The sequence below is a fragment of the Melanotaenia boesemani genome, chromosome 6 (genome assembly GCF_017639745.1).
Source record: "Melanotaenia boesemani isolate fMelBoe1 chromosome 6, fMelBoe1.pri, whole genome shotgun sequence".
Lineage (NCBI taxonomy): Eukaryota > Metazoa > Chordata > Actinopteri > Atheriniformes > Melanotaeniidae > Melanotaenia > Melanotaenia boesemani.
Window position 1 is genome coordinate 24169889 of NC_055687.1, and position 13752 is coordinate 24183640.

The 13752-nt window shown below is 36.7% G+C and overlaps 1 protein-coding gene and 1 long non-coding RNA gene across 3 annotated transcripts in view; one reads left to right on the forward strand and one right to left on the reverse strand.

Moving 5' to 3' along the window:
- The window catches only part of LOC121641160 (F-actin-uncapping protein LRRC16A-like), a 68745-nt gene that overhangs the window by 53526 nt on the left and 1467 nt on the right, over positions 1 to 13752 (reverse strand). For both annotated transcript variants that reach the window (XM_041987128.1, XM_041987127.1), the window contains exon 2: positions 11350 to 11447. In XM_041987128.1, the coding sequence (XP_041843062.1) occupies positions 11350 to 11447 (98 nt within the window). The remainder of the gene's footprint in view (positions 1 to 11349; positions 11448 to 13752) is intronic.
- On the forward strand, positions 1441 to 11424 carry LOC121641162. The gene is made up of 3 exons (XR_006010661.1): positions 1441 to 1451; positions 4790 to 4796; positions 11354 to 11424. It is a non-coding gene; the product is annotated as an uncharacterized LOC121641162 (long non-coding RNA).

Sequence of the window (13752 nt, forward strand, 5' to 3'; positions counted from 1 at the left end):
TTTTGCTTTAGGACAAAATTTGCCATTTTGGAAAATTGTATTTTTCTAACTAATCTGTACACTAACCTTAGAAGAAGAATATAATCACAATATCTGCCCATTAGGGCTACAGTCAGTTATTAGATTAGTTCAGGTTAGTTTTGATAATTTTAGTGCAAAGACTGGAAACTGAAAGACAAAGCAGACATGACAAACTTGGAATTTAGTCCAGTTGAACACATTTGAAGCTTATTTAGTGACACGTTATAAGGCATACTTGTTTTCAGCTTATGTGCCAAACTAACTGCCGAAGGCTTTACATGCGGTGGACATAAATGAAAAATTATGAGACACTCATGACAAAATGTATAAATATCAGTTATTGCTAGAATAAAATCCAAAATGGTTATACATAGATCTGTGGTCTGCTGGGGGGGCAGCATTGCAGCCAGTGACACCAACAGACTGAACAAACTGATCAGGAAGGCTGGCTCTGTCATTGGCTGCAGACAGGACACTTTAGAAGCAGTGGTGGAGAGGAGGACACTGAACAAACTGTTATCTATCTTGGATAACCCGGACCACCCTCTCCACCCTGTGCTGGACAGACAGCGGAGCTCCTTTTCCAAAAGGCTCAGACAGCTTCGCTGTCTCAAGGACCGCTTCAGGAAATCTTTCCTGCCACACGCAATAAGACTGTTTAACTCATCATCATGGTCTCAGAGATAACAATATGAGTGACTGTTGTAACTGGTGAATCTTTGCACTGACTGGATCAACCTTGCACAGTTAAACTCCTCATCTTCACTACTAATCATTGCACTGGACTATATTATTCGCTGGCTATTCTCACTCTTACTGTGTATAGCTAAATACCTAATTGTATAAGTCTTGTAAATATTGAAATTTTTATACTGTTTTTCATTTTTTTTGCTACCTTAAGAAGCACAACTGCTAAATGACTGTACCGCTGCAACACCTAAATTTCCCAGCTTGGGATGAATAAAGTACTTCTATTCTATTCTATTCTATATGATGTGACAGCAAGTACAAAGAAACAATAAGGTTTTTCTAATAAAGGAGTGAATTTATTTAGCCAAACAATCGGTACATAAATGTAAACATAACAGTGTCCTTAAAGATGGATAGCTATTTAATAAGAGCTACATGCTTCCCTTTGATCTGTGTTGGTTTAAATCTTCATGTTCTAATTTTTCAAGTTTAAAAGTCCATCAGCTAGAAAAAAAAAAAAAAAAAAAAAAGAATTAGGAAAAGCCAAACTAAGACAAGCAAACTATATCATCATTTTATGAGCTGGGCTTCACTGTTTTGACATAAAACACTAATTTAGCTCAAAGGTTTTCTAGTCACTAACTATGACATAGTCTACAATGCTATTACCACCAAATCAATGCTGGCTGTTGCTGCGACCTACAAACCTAATTTGATGGGTGAGAACTAACTGCCAGTGTGTCAACCAGACCACTGCACTATATCATCAGCTACTTCTCCTATAAAACTGACTGACCAAACTGGAGTCACACAATCAGTTGGACCAAATTTATGAAGAAGTTGAACAACACAGTTCATAAAGTGGCGTTGTTAAAATGGGTAAAGGAAAATAAAGACAAGGATGTAACGAGACCTAAATCAGCCCATTCAATTCTGAGATTTAGACCAGACATACTGGAAGTCAATAGTCTGAAATGATAAAATCCAATGCCCTGAAGCAGGGTCAATTATATTACTGAGACTATGTGAGTGACAATGACCCCAACCTATGAGATAATAAAGATGAATGACTATGGGCGGAGCTTCTATAGAGTCAGACAGAATGGATGTTTAATGTGTCTCCAGGGAGGTTTTATAGGGCAGTGTGGGAGGAAACACTGCTTAAAAATAAATAATAATAAAAAAATAAAAAAAAGATCCCCATTTAACTTGGTTAGGTTTAATACAGAATAGAGACCAAAAGATATTCAATTACTATGAGACAGACACTAAGGTTCGTATAGAACAGAGTGAGAAGAGCTTGCCTGCGATGGATTTCTCTCCTAATCTCCCTTTTACATCTTAGCATTAAATGGTATGATCCCTACTACTGTTAATGTTTTGTGTGGCTGGAGTGTGGATATACCGTTCCACATACAGAAAGGTTTAGCGAATTTATAACTGGTTTAACTCAAGTTTCATTACAGAAGAAAGGTTTTATTTCAGACAGATGCTTCCTCATTTTGCTCCATCTATCCATGCTTTTTTCATATATATATATAACGCTAATTTGTTTCAAAGTTGAGGTGGATGTGGCTTTTGTTGCTGTGTATACAGCAACAGTATAGCTCAGGCAGCAATGCAACAGACGGCGTTGAAGAGACAAAAATGTCACATTAGATTTTTTTTATTTATTTACTGACCTAAAGCTTTATTTATAGCTTTGCATTATTAATTAATTAAACATTTGTGTTAAAAGTTTCCAAGCAATCATTAATCCAGTGAAAACCAGAGATAGATAGGGATCAATGTCCAAACATCTGTAAATCAGATTAAATTATTTTAATCTGGCAGCAGACTAAATGATGTGAGCTACTTCTTTGCTAGTGATGAGGAGGAAGCCCTTCAGAGCTGTGACCCCAAAGTTGTTAACTAAGAGGAACCCCCAGCATTTCTTCTCTCACAGTGAAAGTGAGGTGAACTGGGAACTTGAAATTGATCGTAGTTGAGAAAGGGTATATGAGGAGGTACAACTGGGGTACATTAGCCTAGCACTGCAAGACTAATGGGTAAATATGAATTAATCTGGAACCTCTAAATTAATTTTGGATTTCTAAGTGATTTTGTTAATGTGCGCAAAGATGCCTCTGGATGCAATTGGATAGACCTACAACTAATCACAGCACTGAAATGTGAAACACAGACCTAATAGACATGCTTGAGTGGTACTTTTCTACACCTGCCCGGCATCATAAACCTTTTGACATGGACCAGGGTGAGTAGAAATCCATCAAGACTGGTCAGACAGTTGAATCAAAGAAGGATCAGGATAAGTTCTTAAAACTGTCTGATTCTGAAATTAGTAAGAAAAATATATTAATTTATTTATGTTCCATTACATCTGGACACTTAATTATGACAGGTCAAAATATCGCTTAATGAAGAATTCTTAAATATAATTAGAAAATAGTAGTCTATTTAACCAAATGCAAACCACACATGACAACACTACTGTGTTATTATTTGTGGGTCTCAGCGGGGAAATAGTGACCTGTTTGACACATTTTTTCTGCCTGGTTAGCTGAATGTCAGCTTAATTATGTTAATAATTATAAGCACTGCGTAATGACAGACAACACAGAGGACCTTGAATGAAAGATAACTATTTAATAGACACAATGATGTTATGTGTCACAAAACAACTGTAAATTTCTAGTTAAAGGAGAAAACAAAGTTTCCATGTTCACATCCACTAGTTCATGCAGTTTTTCACCGATTCCCAACCTCAGGAATGAAAGCAAAACTAAAAATAGATCTAGTCAGGCAGAGAAGATGCCTGTAAGGTTAGTGTGACTTTTTTTCCCAGACTGTGCTCTGACCACAGATTTTAAAATAGAAAAACCACTGGATGACTTGAGAAAGGAAGGGGTATGACTGCATCATGAAAGACATTGTTCTATAGTGGTGTAACATTTTGAACACTTCCCTGAAGATGCCATGACATACATTTCCTGCACATTACCATTTTTAAATCAATATTAATTAATTACTTATTCTTCTTCAACAAAATACCAAAGCATAGTGTGTTCCAGCTGGTCTTCATCTAATAGTACCAGCAGTACTACTTTGATAGCGACAAATGAACAGCGACTGGTTGGCTTTCAGGTTAAAACTACTGCACGAAGTCAAGCATTTATATACTAATTATGGTTTGCAATAACTTAAAAATGTGCAGAGACCCTCAAAAACACAAATGTAAAATAATATAAATCTACACTGAATTAGCTTGTCAGCTGAGGATTGTATCACTCTTCTATTACTAGAAAAATAATTGGAATGCTAACAGCTCACAAGCTATGTTAGCACATGCATGCAAAACTCACCTAAACACAGGCAGATAATTCTCTCTGAGACTCTGATGCCTGAAAACTAAAACTCAAAATAGCTTAATGTTGCATAATATATTCACTAGAAAGTGTTGACTGTACAAAGTTGGGTCATATTGGGTCACTGGATGATAAGTGGCAATAGGGCTGGGTGTTCAAATTTCTGGTTAATCATGGTGATCAGCTTTAAGTCTATTTACTCGATCAAACATGGCAGAAGTGCGCGACAACAGCCAATGAGAGTCAACCTTTTCCTGTTCTACGTCCATAAGTTGCTGGAGAAGTTGAAGCTAGGCAAGCAGAATGATTAAACGTGGAGCTGAGGGCAGCAAAAAAGATGTCAGACATGACATCAGAGTTATCCTCCGAAAGTGAGGTCACAATGTCGGTTGTGTGGCGGTGGTTTGGATGCCCACAAAAACCAGCAACACAGCAAATCTGTTTAAGTGATTATGGAAAGCATGAAAATGCCACATAGCCTGCCAGTTTGGAACAAAGTAGACCTAGCAGTTTAGCTGCTACTAGCGATGCAACCACACAACCAAAATCAGAGGTCAGTGGCCTCATTGTTTGAAGGCATTGCACTGTAAGAGCAGCATTCAAAGAGGAGCAAAAGTTTAGCTTCAACTAGGGCTTTCAAGGGAGCCCTTTTTCAGGCACTCGTTTTCACAAGTCATGTGCACTTGCATATCCATTCATATATTTGTGAGCAGCAGCATGGTCAAAAATACGGTTATTGCCAATAGCATTCTGTTACTGTTGTAAGCAGCTACTGCTGTATGCTGTACATACTACTGCATGCAGCAGTAGCAGAAAAGTTAAAGTAGAAGCAGAAAATTCTCACATAGGGACAGAAAGTTATCACTGATGCCATTTTAAAACTACAAATTTGGCATAATCTCTGTGAGAGAAGCTGATTTTTGGCATGTAGATGCCTCATCACAGTGGTGAACCAAATCCACATACAAAATATATATATGTATTTATGGAGATTTTGGTAGTTTTTAAGCCTTACATTTAGAATTCATCACCGGGTGTTTAGAAACGAAGTTACGCTACTGCTAGTGCTATTTGAAATATCCAAGATTGAGCTATTCTCTGCAAGAAAACTTTCATTTGGATGCATTTGTTCCTCACAGTGGAAGGTGATCAGAAGCCAGCAAAAATTAAGATTCTTATAGTGATCTTATTTAATTTGCTTTAATATTTACTGTGTATGTTAGTAAAATGTTTAACTAATGTCTAGTTTCTTTAGATTTCAGTACAGATGCTTTAAAACTAGCAGTATTAAAAAACAAAAATCGTGACAAAGATTGGAGAATACGAAAAAATGGATTGTGATCCTGTTTTTTTTTTATGCAACCTGAAGGTTACATTTCCTCTAGAACAGGTTTAAACTTGGTCATTTTATTAAAAACTAAAAAGTTTGATGTCATTTATCTGATTTACACCACAGGACGTCATTTCTCTCTCTGTCTGCTATTGCGTGTGATGGAGTTCCACCCTGATGCACATACAGACACAAGCGCATGCTGTAGGCACTCTCCAACCAGCAGAGAATGTATGTGGGGAAATATGTGTCTTCAGCCACCTGAAAATTATACAAAAATCTGTGTTTTGTAAACTCACAGTGTAGTGAAGATGGAAACACTTGTCTTTTGCTGTGAACTTCATTTCCATCGTGGAGACACAGCTGAACAAACTGAATCTACTGTCACTGTATTTATTCCTGTAAAAAAGACTTTATTCACTTCATCAGGACTTTTTTTTTTTAGAAAATGTACCATTTTCTGTCCTCAGGGTTTTTTGTCACTGCGTTTCAGGTATTTGTGGGGAAAAAAAAACGCAAAAAACTGCAAATGTAACGTCACACATGATGTTTAAAAGACTGTCGCACAAGAAAAACCACTGGAATTACGACTGGACCTTGATCATGTGACATGAAAGTCAGTCGGATTCCTTTGTAATTTCCTAATTGCAATGTTTAAAATTGCAATTTCGATCAAAATATTATTAATTGTTCAGCCTTTAAAACCTGCAGGTTTTTAAGCCTGCTTTTAAGGGGAAGCCTATAGCTGGATTTATACTCATGCAGGGTCCGTGTACAGTAGGGCCGGCTTAACTGATGCTAGTGAAATATGCACGAGTGCTTGCTCTTAGGGCGTTGTGTTGCATTTTGTCTTCTCTCTGCACAACTTTAACAAAAAGCTTCAGAAATCCAGAAGCATGTAAACACAAACCGACTAATTACGAAGAAGTACTTCCGAGTAACTGCAGGGCAAAACTTCGGTGGGCACACTGCAAATTCACTCAATCAGCAATGGCTTAACAAACATATAATCTTTTATGGGACTGGTTATATTACAAGTATTTTAGATATATAAAAAATATTCTATTCAAAGACAATATAATGACAAACTGAAAATCTTTAAAACTGTTCTGTTAATCTTTATATGCATATTTAGGTGTTTTGATCAGTATTTACTTCTGTTATTAAAATAGATTTTTAGAAATGTGTGGGTTTGAATCTTTTCTTTGGTTATGATGTTAGCGTTATTTTGTACTATTTCAACCACCTCTAATACAAGGTTGTTTTAAATATGTTTAAGTTGTGCTGTACCATTTTTTAAACCTGCTTCATAAAATATACAATATTCCTCAGTAATACTTCTTTTCCAGTAATTTACTCTTGAATTATCATTCCGTAATTACAAAAAAAACTAACCGAAAGAAGCTAGAATGCAATATTAACAGCATCAAAAAGCCTTTTAAAAACATCACTGCAAAGTATGCAGGCACACAATAAAATCTTTTACACCAAGAGTCTATCCTCCAAAGAAACTTTAAATGTGACTGAAACTTGTATTGTTGGCTTCAAGAAACGGGTTTAATACCTCTATGAAAGATAAAGGATACCAGAGAACTGCTAGTTCCTGTGGGGAACATCACATTTGCTTATCTAAGAGTATAGAAATTAGTTACTTCTACTTTACCACTACCCGCTCCAAATGCCAGACCTTGGGATTAAAGAAAATACTGAATATCAATTAAAGCCAATATCGAATTCTCCAAAGGACGCAACGCACACCTCGGTCTTACAATAACTATTGAGCTAATATTTCTCCCATGTGTAAAACATTTAAGGAAGAGGTGGGAACTTATTTTCACTTGATAAGGCAATGCCCGGTGACTGAACTTTTTTTTTTTAAATATTAAAAAAAGAGCTTTGTATATTTTTACATATGGAAATTAAAATGGAAGCTGCATTGTTCATGTTGGTTTTCCACCAGGAAGTTTTCATCTTAACCCCTCACAGTATTCTCTTGTAACAGAATTACTCTTACTAGTTAAAGGATGTATTCAATGGATTAAAGATGATCCCCAACAGTAGCAGAGTGGTACAGAATTATACAAGGTTTTGCTGGTGGAAAATCTCTGCTGCTCTAAAAGGAAAAGATGCATGTTTTTGTGTTTTGTTTTGTTTTTTTTTTACAAATCTGGCAACCAGTTTTATCTCATGTGTCACGTGAAATTTCAGACTTGTTGCAGAAGGGTGATCTTTTAGAGTGAATCCAATCTCAAAGGATCGGGCCTGAAATTAATGAAAATATTACTCTTCCTTTTTTTGTCTCTTTTGGTCATTTATTTATTTATTTTTATATTTTTAACAGTCTTAAATTAAGTCAGTATATCTCCTACCATGTTTACGAGAAAACTGGTGGTCTGAGTTGAAATGCTGTAACTTCTCTTCTGTGCTACTCTGGTTTAGTGATCCATTCCTGTAATGTTACATGGCTGTGAGTTTTATTTTATCAGGTGCTGTCAGTGTTGTTATTGTTGCTGTTATTGTCTATGTGTTATATTTGCAGTTTTTTGTTGATTATGTGCATACATTTTTGGGGGGAAAATATCATTACAATTTATTAAAAGAAAAGCAAAATAAAAGTGAAAGGTAACAAGATGAACAATTCTCCATATGTTTTCTGTTTCTTGCCCTTTTGTAAGGCCCTCAGAAAAGGGAACAGTTCACCACTGTAACACTTCATGATTATTCTCTTTGCCCCTAGACCCACTGTGCCCTCAGTCCTGTACAACCCACTTTACTCTTCCTCCTTCTGTCTTCTCCTCTTCCCCGGGGGTGTGTTTGATGGACTGATGTTATTATCACTACCTCCTTCACCCTTCGTCTTCAAAGGAGGGAGTAGACTATATATATTAAGCTTTAGTGTGGTTAAGAGATGCCTTGGGCCCAGCGGTGCTTCACTCTTAGTCAAAGCAAAAGAAAGGAGCCTTTTGGATATTTGACAAATTAGAAAATTAATGGTAGAAATAAGCATATTATTCCTTTCATTCTGAATGCAATAGAAGGTGTACTGCATTCTATAAAGTGGTTCAGCTCAGCAATACAAGTAGCTGTAATTTAAAAAAAAGTCAAATTAAAAAAGGAAAGAGGATCATTTAAAATAACTAGCATACACACCACAAAAGACAGAGACTAGCATCTCCTTATGTATACAACACATTTTATTGTTACTGTGTTTTCCAACTCTTTATTGGTGGGATGTCAAGTGTTCGAGGTTTTATTAATGATGTTTAGTTACTGTCATGGGTAAAATCAATAGTGGCTGCTTAACATTTTTCTGTATACTGTTGGTACACTTCTGAGAAATTCTTGAAACTGACGTTTGACTCCAGCTTGTGATCTTTAAACAGTCTGTAAATATGCTGTTCTTTCACCACGTCTAGAGACAACAAGACTACAGGTTACAGTTCCATGACATGTTTGCTTTCTCTCCGAGCCACTTCCTCCATAATTAGCCCTTCAAACTCTACTTTTCTGCAACAACAAACAGTGGTTTATTTGTTCAGTTCTGTCATGCAGAGCAGTGATACAAACTCATGCTCTGCTAGATGAAATGCCACAACGTCTCCACTGGAATTCCTTACTTCCCAGTACTAACTCCCACTTCTTTGCATTGCTTTGTGAGCGTGCCTGTGTTTGTGCACGTTACTACTATTGCCTCTGCATCCAGCACCCAGATTGTGCCATTGTTGTCATTACCACAAAAGGTTAACCTCAAACCGAGAACTAAAACAGAGGAGAATGTGTTGGCTGTGTGGGGCTGTGTTTAGTACTAATGGGTACAGAGTAGTAGACAGTATTTTATAATATTCTCTGTATTTGAAGAATCAGATAGTTTCCCAACAGGCAAGAAAACTATAAGCCACTCTGAAAGGGGCCACCAAAAGAGTGGATATTTCAACATCTAAAACGACTAATTTCCTGAATAATTTCTATTCTATTCACAACAGCCTGACTCGATTTCAATTCATTTACAGGTATTTATGTAACATCAATTTTTCTTGATTATTAAAGATATCCTCAGACAAATATTTTTAGAAATTACTGAGGCCATTTACATGACCATCAATTGTAATCATTATTGTAATAATCTGATCAGACGTGCCTACATACCATGTCACCAATCCATTATCAGATTTTTTTTAGGAGTATGTATGTGCATGTTGACCTCACTTCCTGTTATTTTCAAAACATGTGGTATTTGCTTTCTTTGCACCATCTGTAATGCTTTTAATGTTTTAAGTAATCACTTAATTGTGTTATATATTAAATGTAAAGTGCCCTGAGATGACAGTGTTGTGAAGTGGCGCTGTACAAGCTGAACTGAATTGAGTGTCTTTGCTTGTAAATCTTGCTATCAGTTGACAGCAGCCAGCCTGCTGTAGCTGACTGTGCTGAACAGCAGGTTGTCTAAAGATGCTAAACACTACATGCTGTCTGAAATGTGGAGCCACCACTGCTTTAGTAGGGCTGGCTGTAAAAAAAAAGGTATCAGTATTAGGAAAATGTGTAAAGAAACTCACAATCCTTTCCGTAAAAAAGGCTGTTTAGTGAGTTAATTGACCGCATTTTCAAAATATGTGAAACTGTGCCTATAAAAATACATAATGCATAAAACCGTGGTTGAACTAAATTGAACTGAGCTGCATTTGATGATAGAAAAATCTTCATGGAGATTCTAAATTAATTGCTGTGAACTTGCCCATTATCCTCACTGTTATAATCCTTTTGGCTTCAGATTCTGGCTATAATGATGTCTCTCCAATTAATTATTACTTTATATAAACTGACAAGTGCAATATTCTTACTGAGGAACTTGTTCTATCCTGCTGCTTCTTACCTCAGTGTGCTCCCAGATCATTTAGAGCATACAGAGGATGTGAAAAAAAGAGGCTAATCACTCTCACCTTTATTTCTGTACCGCTAAATGAATTATGCACTGTGGTATTTAGGTCCCAATACAGCCAAATGTGTTTGGATATATAAGTTAACAGTTGCCTTAATATATAAGTATTAAGTCTTAAAGCAGAGATCTTTCTGTACATACCTATGCTCAAAGATTTTTCTTTCTACTAACTGCTGAGGTCATACAGAGCAGTAAAACTAAAAGCTCCCAGTTCCACTGAGATTTGTATAACTAAAAGGCTCTTATCATTTCTTCAGAACCACAGATAATACCGTAAATGTTTTCAACAACTAAAAGCCTTCTAATTCAATCATCAAACTTTACTGACCCTCAAAATATGAACTATTGAGACACCTGTTATGTCTTAATCTCCTACGTTTTATCCTGGTGCTGGTGTTCAAACAAAGTATATAAATGAATAAATTAATTACCTCACCTTCAATACTGTGAGGTTATTTAATGTGACAATCTTCAGCTGCTGTTTCTAAGTGAAGGCAAGTAACTGTGTAAGAAGAAAGGAACAGGTGCAGGCAAGGAAAATGTAGTTTGCCCTACTTATCTACTCATTCACTGGCAGAAGCATTGCTGGCTATGATACTTAAAGGATGTCAATTTAAGATATTTTAAAACCAATTTTGCCTGACAGCATGGAAATCATACGCCTTTCCCTTGGAAATAAATACTCCTGTCAAGTTTCAACATACAGAAATGCAGAAATACAGGTAAACTGCAAACAGGAACTGCTCATAGGTAATGCTGCAAAGCCCAAATGTAAACATAACATTAAAAAAGATAAAAGTATAATCAACTATGTGTCTGATTCAGCTAACTTTACCTGATCACTTGCCATTCACAGCTATAACAACTAATTACATGTGTTAAATTTGCAGTCTCATTAAATTTAGGGCTAAGCACAAGCAAAAAACTGGAGAGGGAAAACAGATGATGAAGATTTTATGACCTTTAATGAAGAAATAGCTTGAAAGCAGCAGAAGTTGACTTACCAAGACTCTGTTCTCCGTCTTGTCACCTTTGATTTCCAGTTTTACTCTCTTCCTTAGTGACAACTTTACCTTCCTCCCTACTGCGTCTCTCACACTGTCTACACAAAACAGAAGAAAAGGTAAAATGAGGAGGCAATTCAGGAAAATCTGTGTCAAAACATTGTTATTTCTTCTGAAGAGAAGAGAAGAGAAGAGAAGAGAAGAGAAGAGAAGAGAAGAGAAGAGAAGAATCAAGTTTCATCAAGTCAACTGAACTGAAAGAGAATTTATGTTTTTGCTGCATCAAGCAAAGATCGCCGTATCCTTGCCAGAGAGGAAATAATCCCTCATAAGGCCCATTTATGCTCGACACAGAAGACAAATACGCAGCCTGACGAGCAGTTTCGTCATACGTCGCTGCCCTCATTCTTCCATGCGTCTTTTATGTCTACATTGGTAACAAGTCAGCTATAAAGTTGTTTACAAACGTCCATGTCTACAGTTGTGTCTGTATATACGAATGTTGTTGTTCTCAACTTCTTCTTCGTCTCCACCTTCTTCTTCTTCTTCTTCAGGTGCTTTTTATTTGGCAGTTCTGAATCATCTTCCTGTTCCTCTTCTTTTTCCCTGGTTTGTTCCTTTCGCTGGTTGTGTGTTAGCTCAATACGGCCCCCGCGATCTCCGGTGGTATTGCTCCGTCTTCTGGATTAAGCTATGGACAGCTAAGCTCCCTGAAAACAGACCAAATTACACGTATAACCGACTAAGAAGACAGATGAAACTGTCCGTCAGCCTGCGTATCCGTCTTCTGCGTCGAGCATAAATGGCCTTATAAACAATCTCTTGTAAATTTCAGTTAATTTGCTCATTGGACATCTGCAGCATTTTAAGTGCGAGTGGGAAGTAAACTGTCACTAGTAATAATGATGGCAAATAATACAATGTACATTAAACTAGCACACTAATTCATTTGAGAAATTCTATCCTGAGACACTTCTATCAAGCAAAAAAAATAAATATTATTTGAATAAGTACCAGAAATACTGTGTATATCTTCAACTAAATTTAAACACGCAGTCACCAACTGAGCCTGTGGTCCCGTTAAAGCCCATTTATCTTCTGGGTATCCATCTTCTGCGTTGAGCTTAAATGGGCCTTTAGATTGATTGTTCACACCCAGGAGGAATGTCAACAACCAGAAAACTGGCTTAAAGAGCATAACTGGGTCGGCCACCTCCTCACACTGCTCATTCATCACATAAACACACTCACCAGATGACTCAAAATAGTCTGTACACAAGTCGGATGCAGCCACAGATTCTGAAAGAGTACATCTGCACTGGCAGCACATATCCCCGCCTCACACCACCATCAGATCACAGCAAAGCTAATAATTAGATACTGAGCTAAATGGTTCTTCTGCCTGCTTTGAGCCTCCTAAAAAAGAATCCATTGAAAGAAAGCAACCTTTCCTCCCGCAGCACTTGTACAAGTAACACACAAAGTCAGTGTCTCATAATTCTTCAAAATTTATGTACAAAAATGAAACTGTCTATTTTAATTAGTCATTTTAGGTCTCACACAGGAAATCTACTAACATGACATCTCTAATAATTTACAAAAACTGCAACCATTACAAGCCATTTTTACAAGCCAGCTGTCCTGTGTGTGTATAAAACATTTAGGGCATGTGCGATAGGTCACACAATACTGAATGTCAGAGGGGATTCATGTAGAAGGTGGGGGATACAGGGGACCAATGACCTTGTTAAAGCCCAAACAAAAGTTTCAGACTCATTAACTCACTTCTCTTGTTATTATCCCAGAGCCAATCCAGAGATATGTCACTGTTGAGGCAGAACAATGGGTAGTAGGCTTCAATTCTTTGCCTTGTCTACATTAATAAATATAAAAAAGTCCCAATATAAATACATTTATATCTGTTTGCATGTGAGGCATATGTTTAAGACTTTGCACAAAAATGTTTTACATTTTGCAACATGTTTTAAAACTAAGCAGAGAAAAAATATGTTTTTCCATCTGTACCACCACATTTAAATTCCTTGTAAGTTCTAAATGCCAAAATGCTGACTAGCAGACACTGGTGAATGTTTCAGACAATGGCTAGCTATACTCCTCTAGAAAACACCTCATGACATGGGATCACGACAGATTACATTCCACATCATCCTGTTGTCAGGTTTATCATCTGTTTAAACTTGTGACTAAGAAGCTTCCACCTGATGATTAATGATGCTGTAAGAATAAATAAAATTTAAATATTGTCATTGATCAACAGCTTCAAACCTCTTAACACCCATGAATCAGAAAAATCTCTAGGCATTGTTTACAACTACAGCTGTTTTTCAATAGCAGTCCAGGTCTGCATGAAGGTGCTTTATTTGCAGCACTTAATGTAATCTG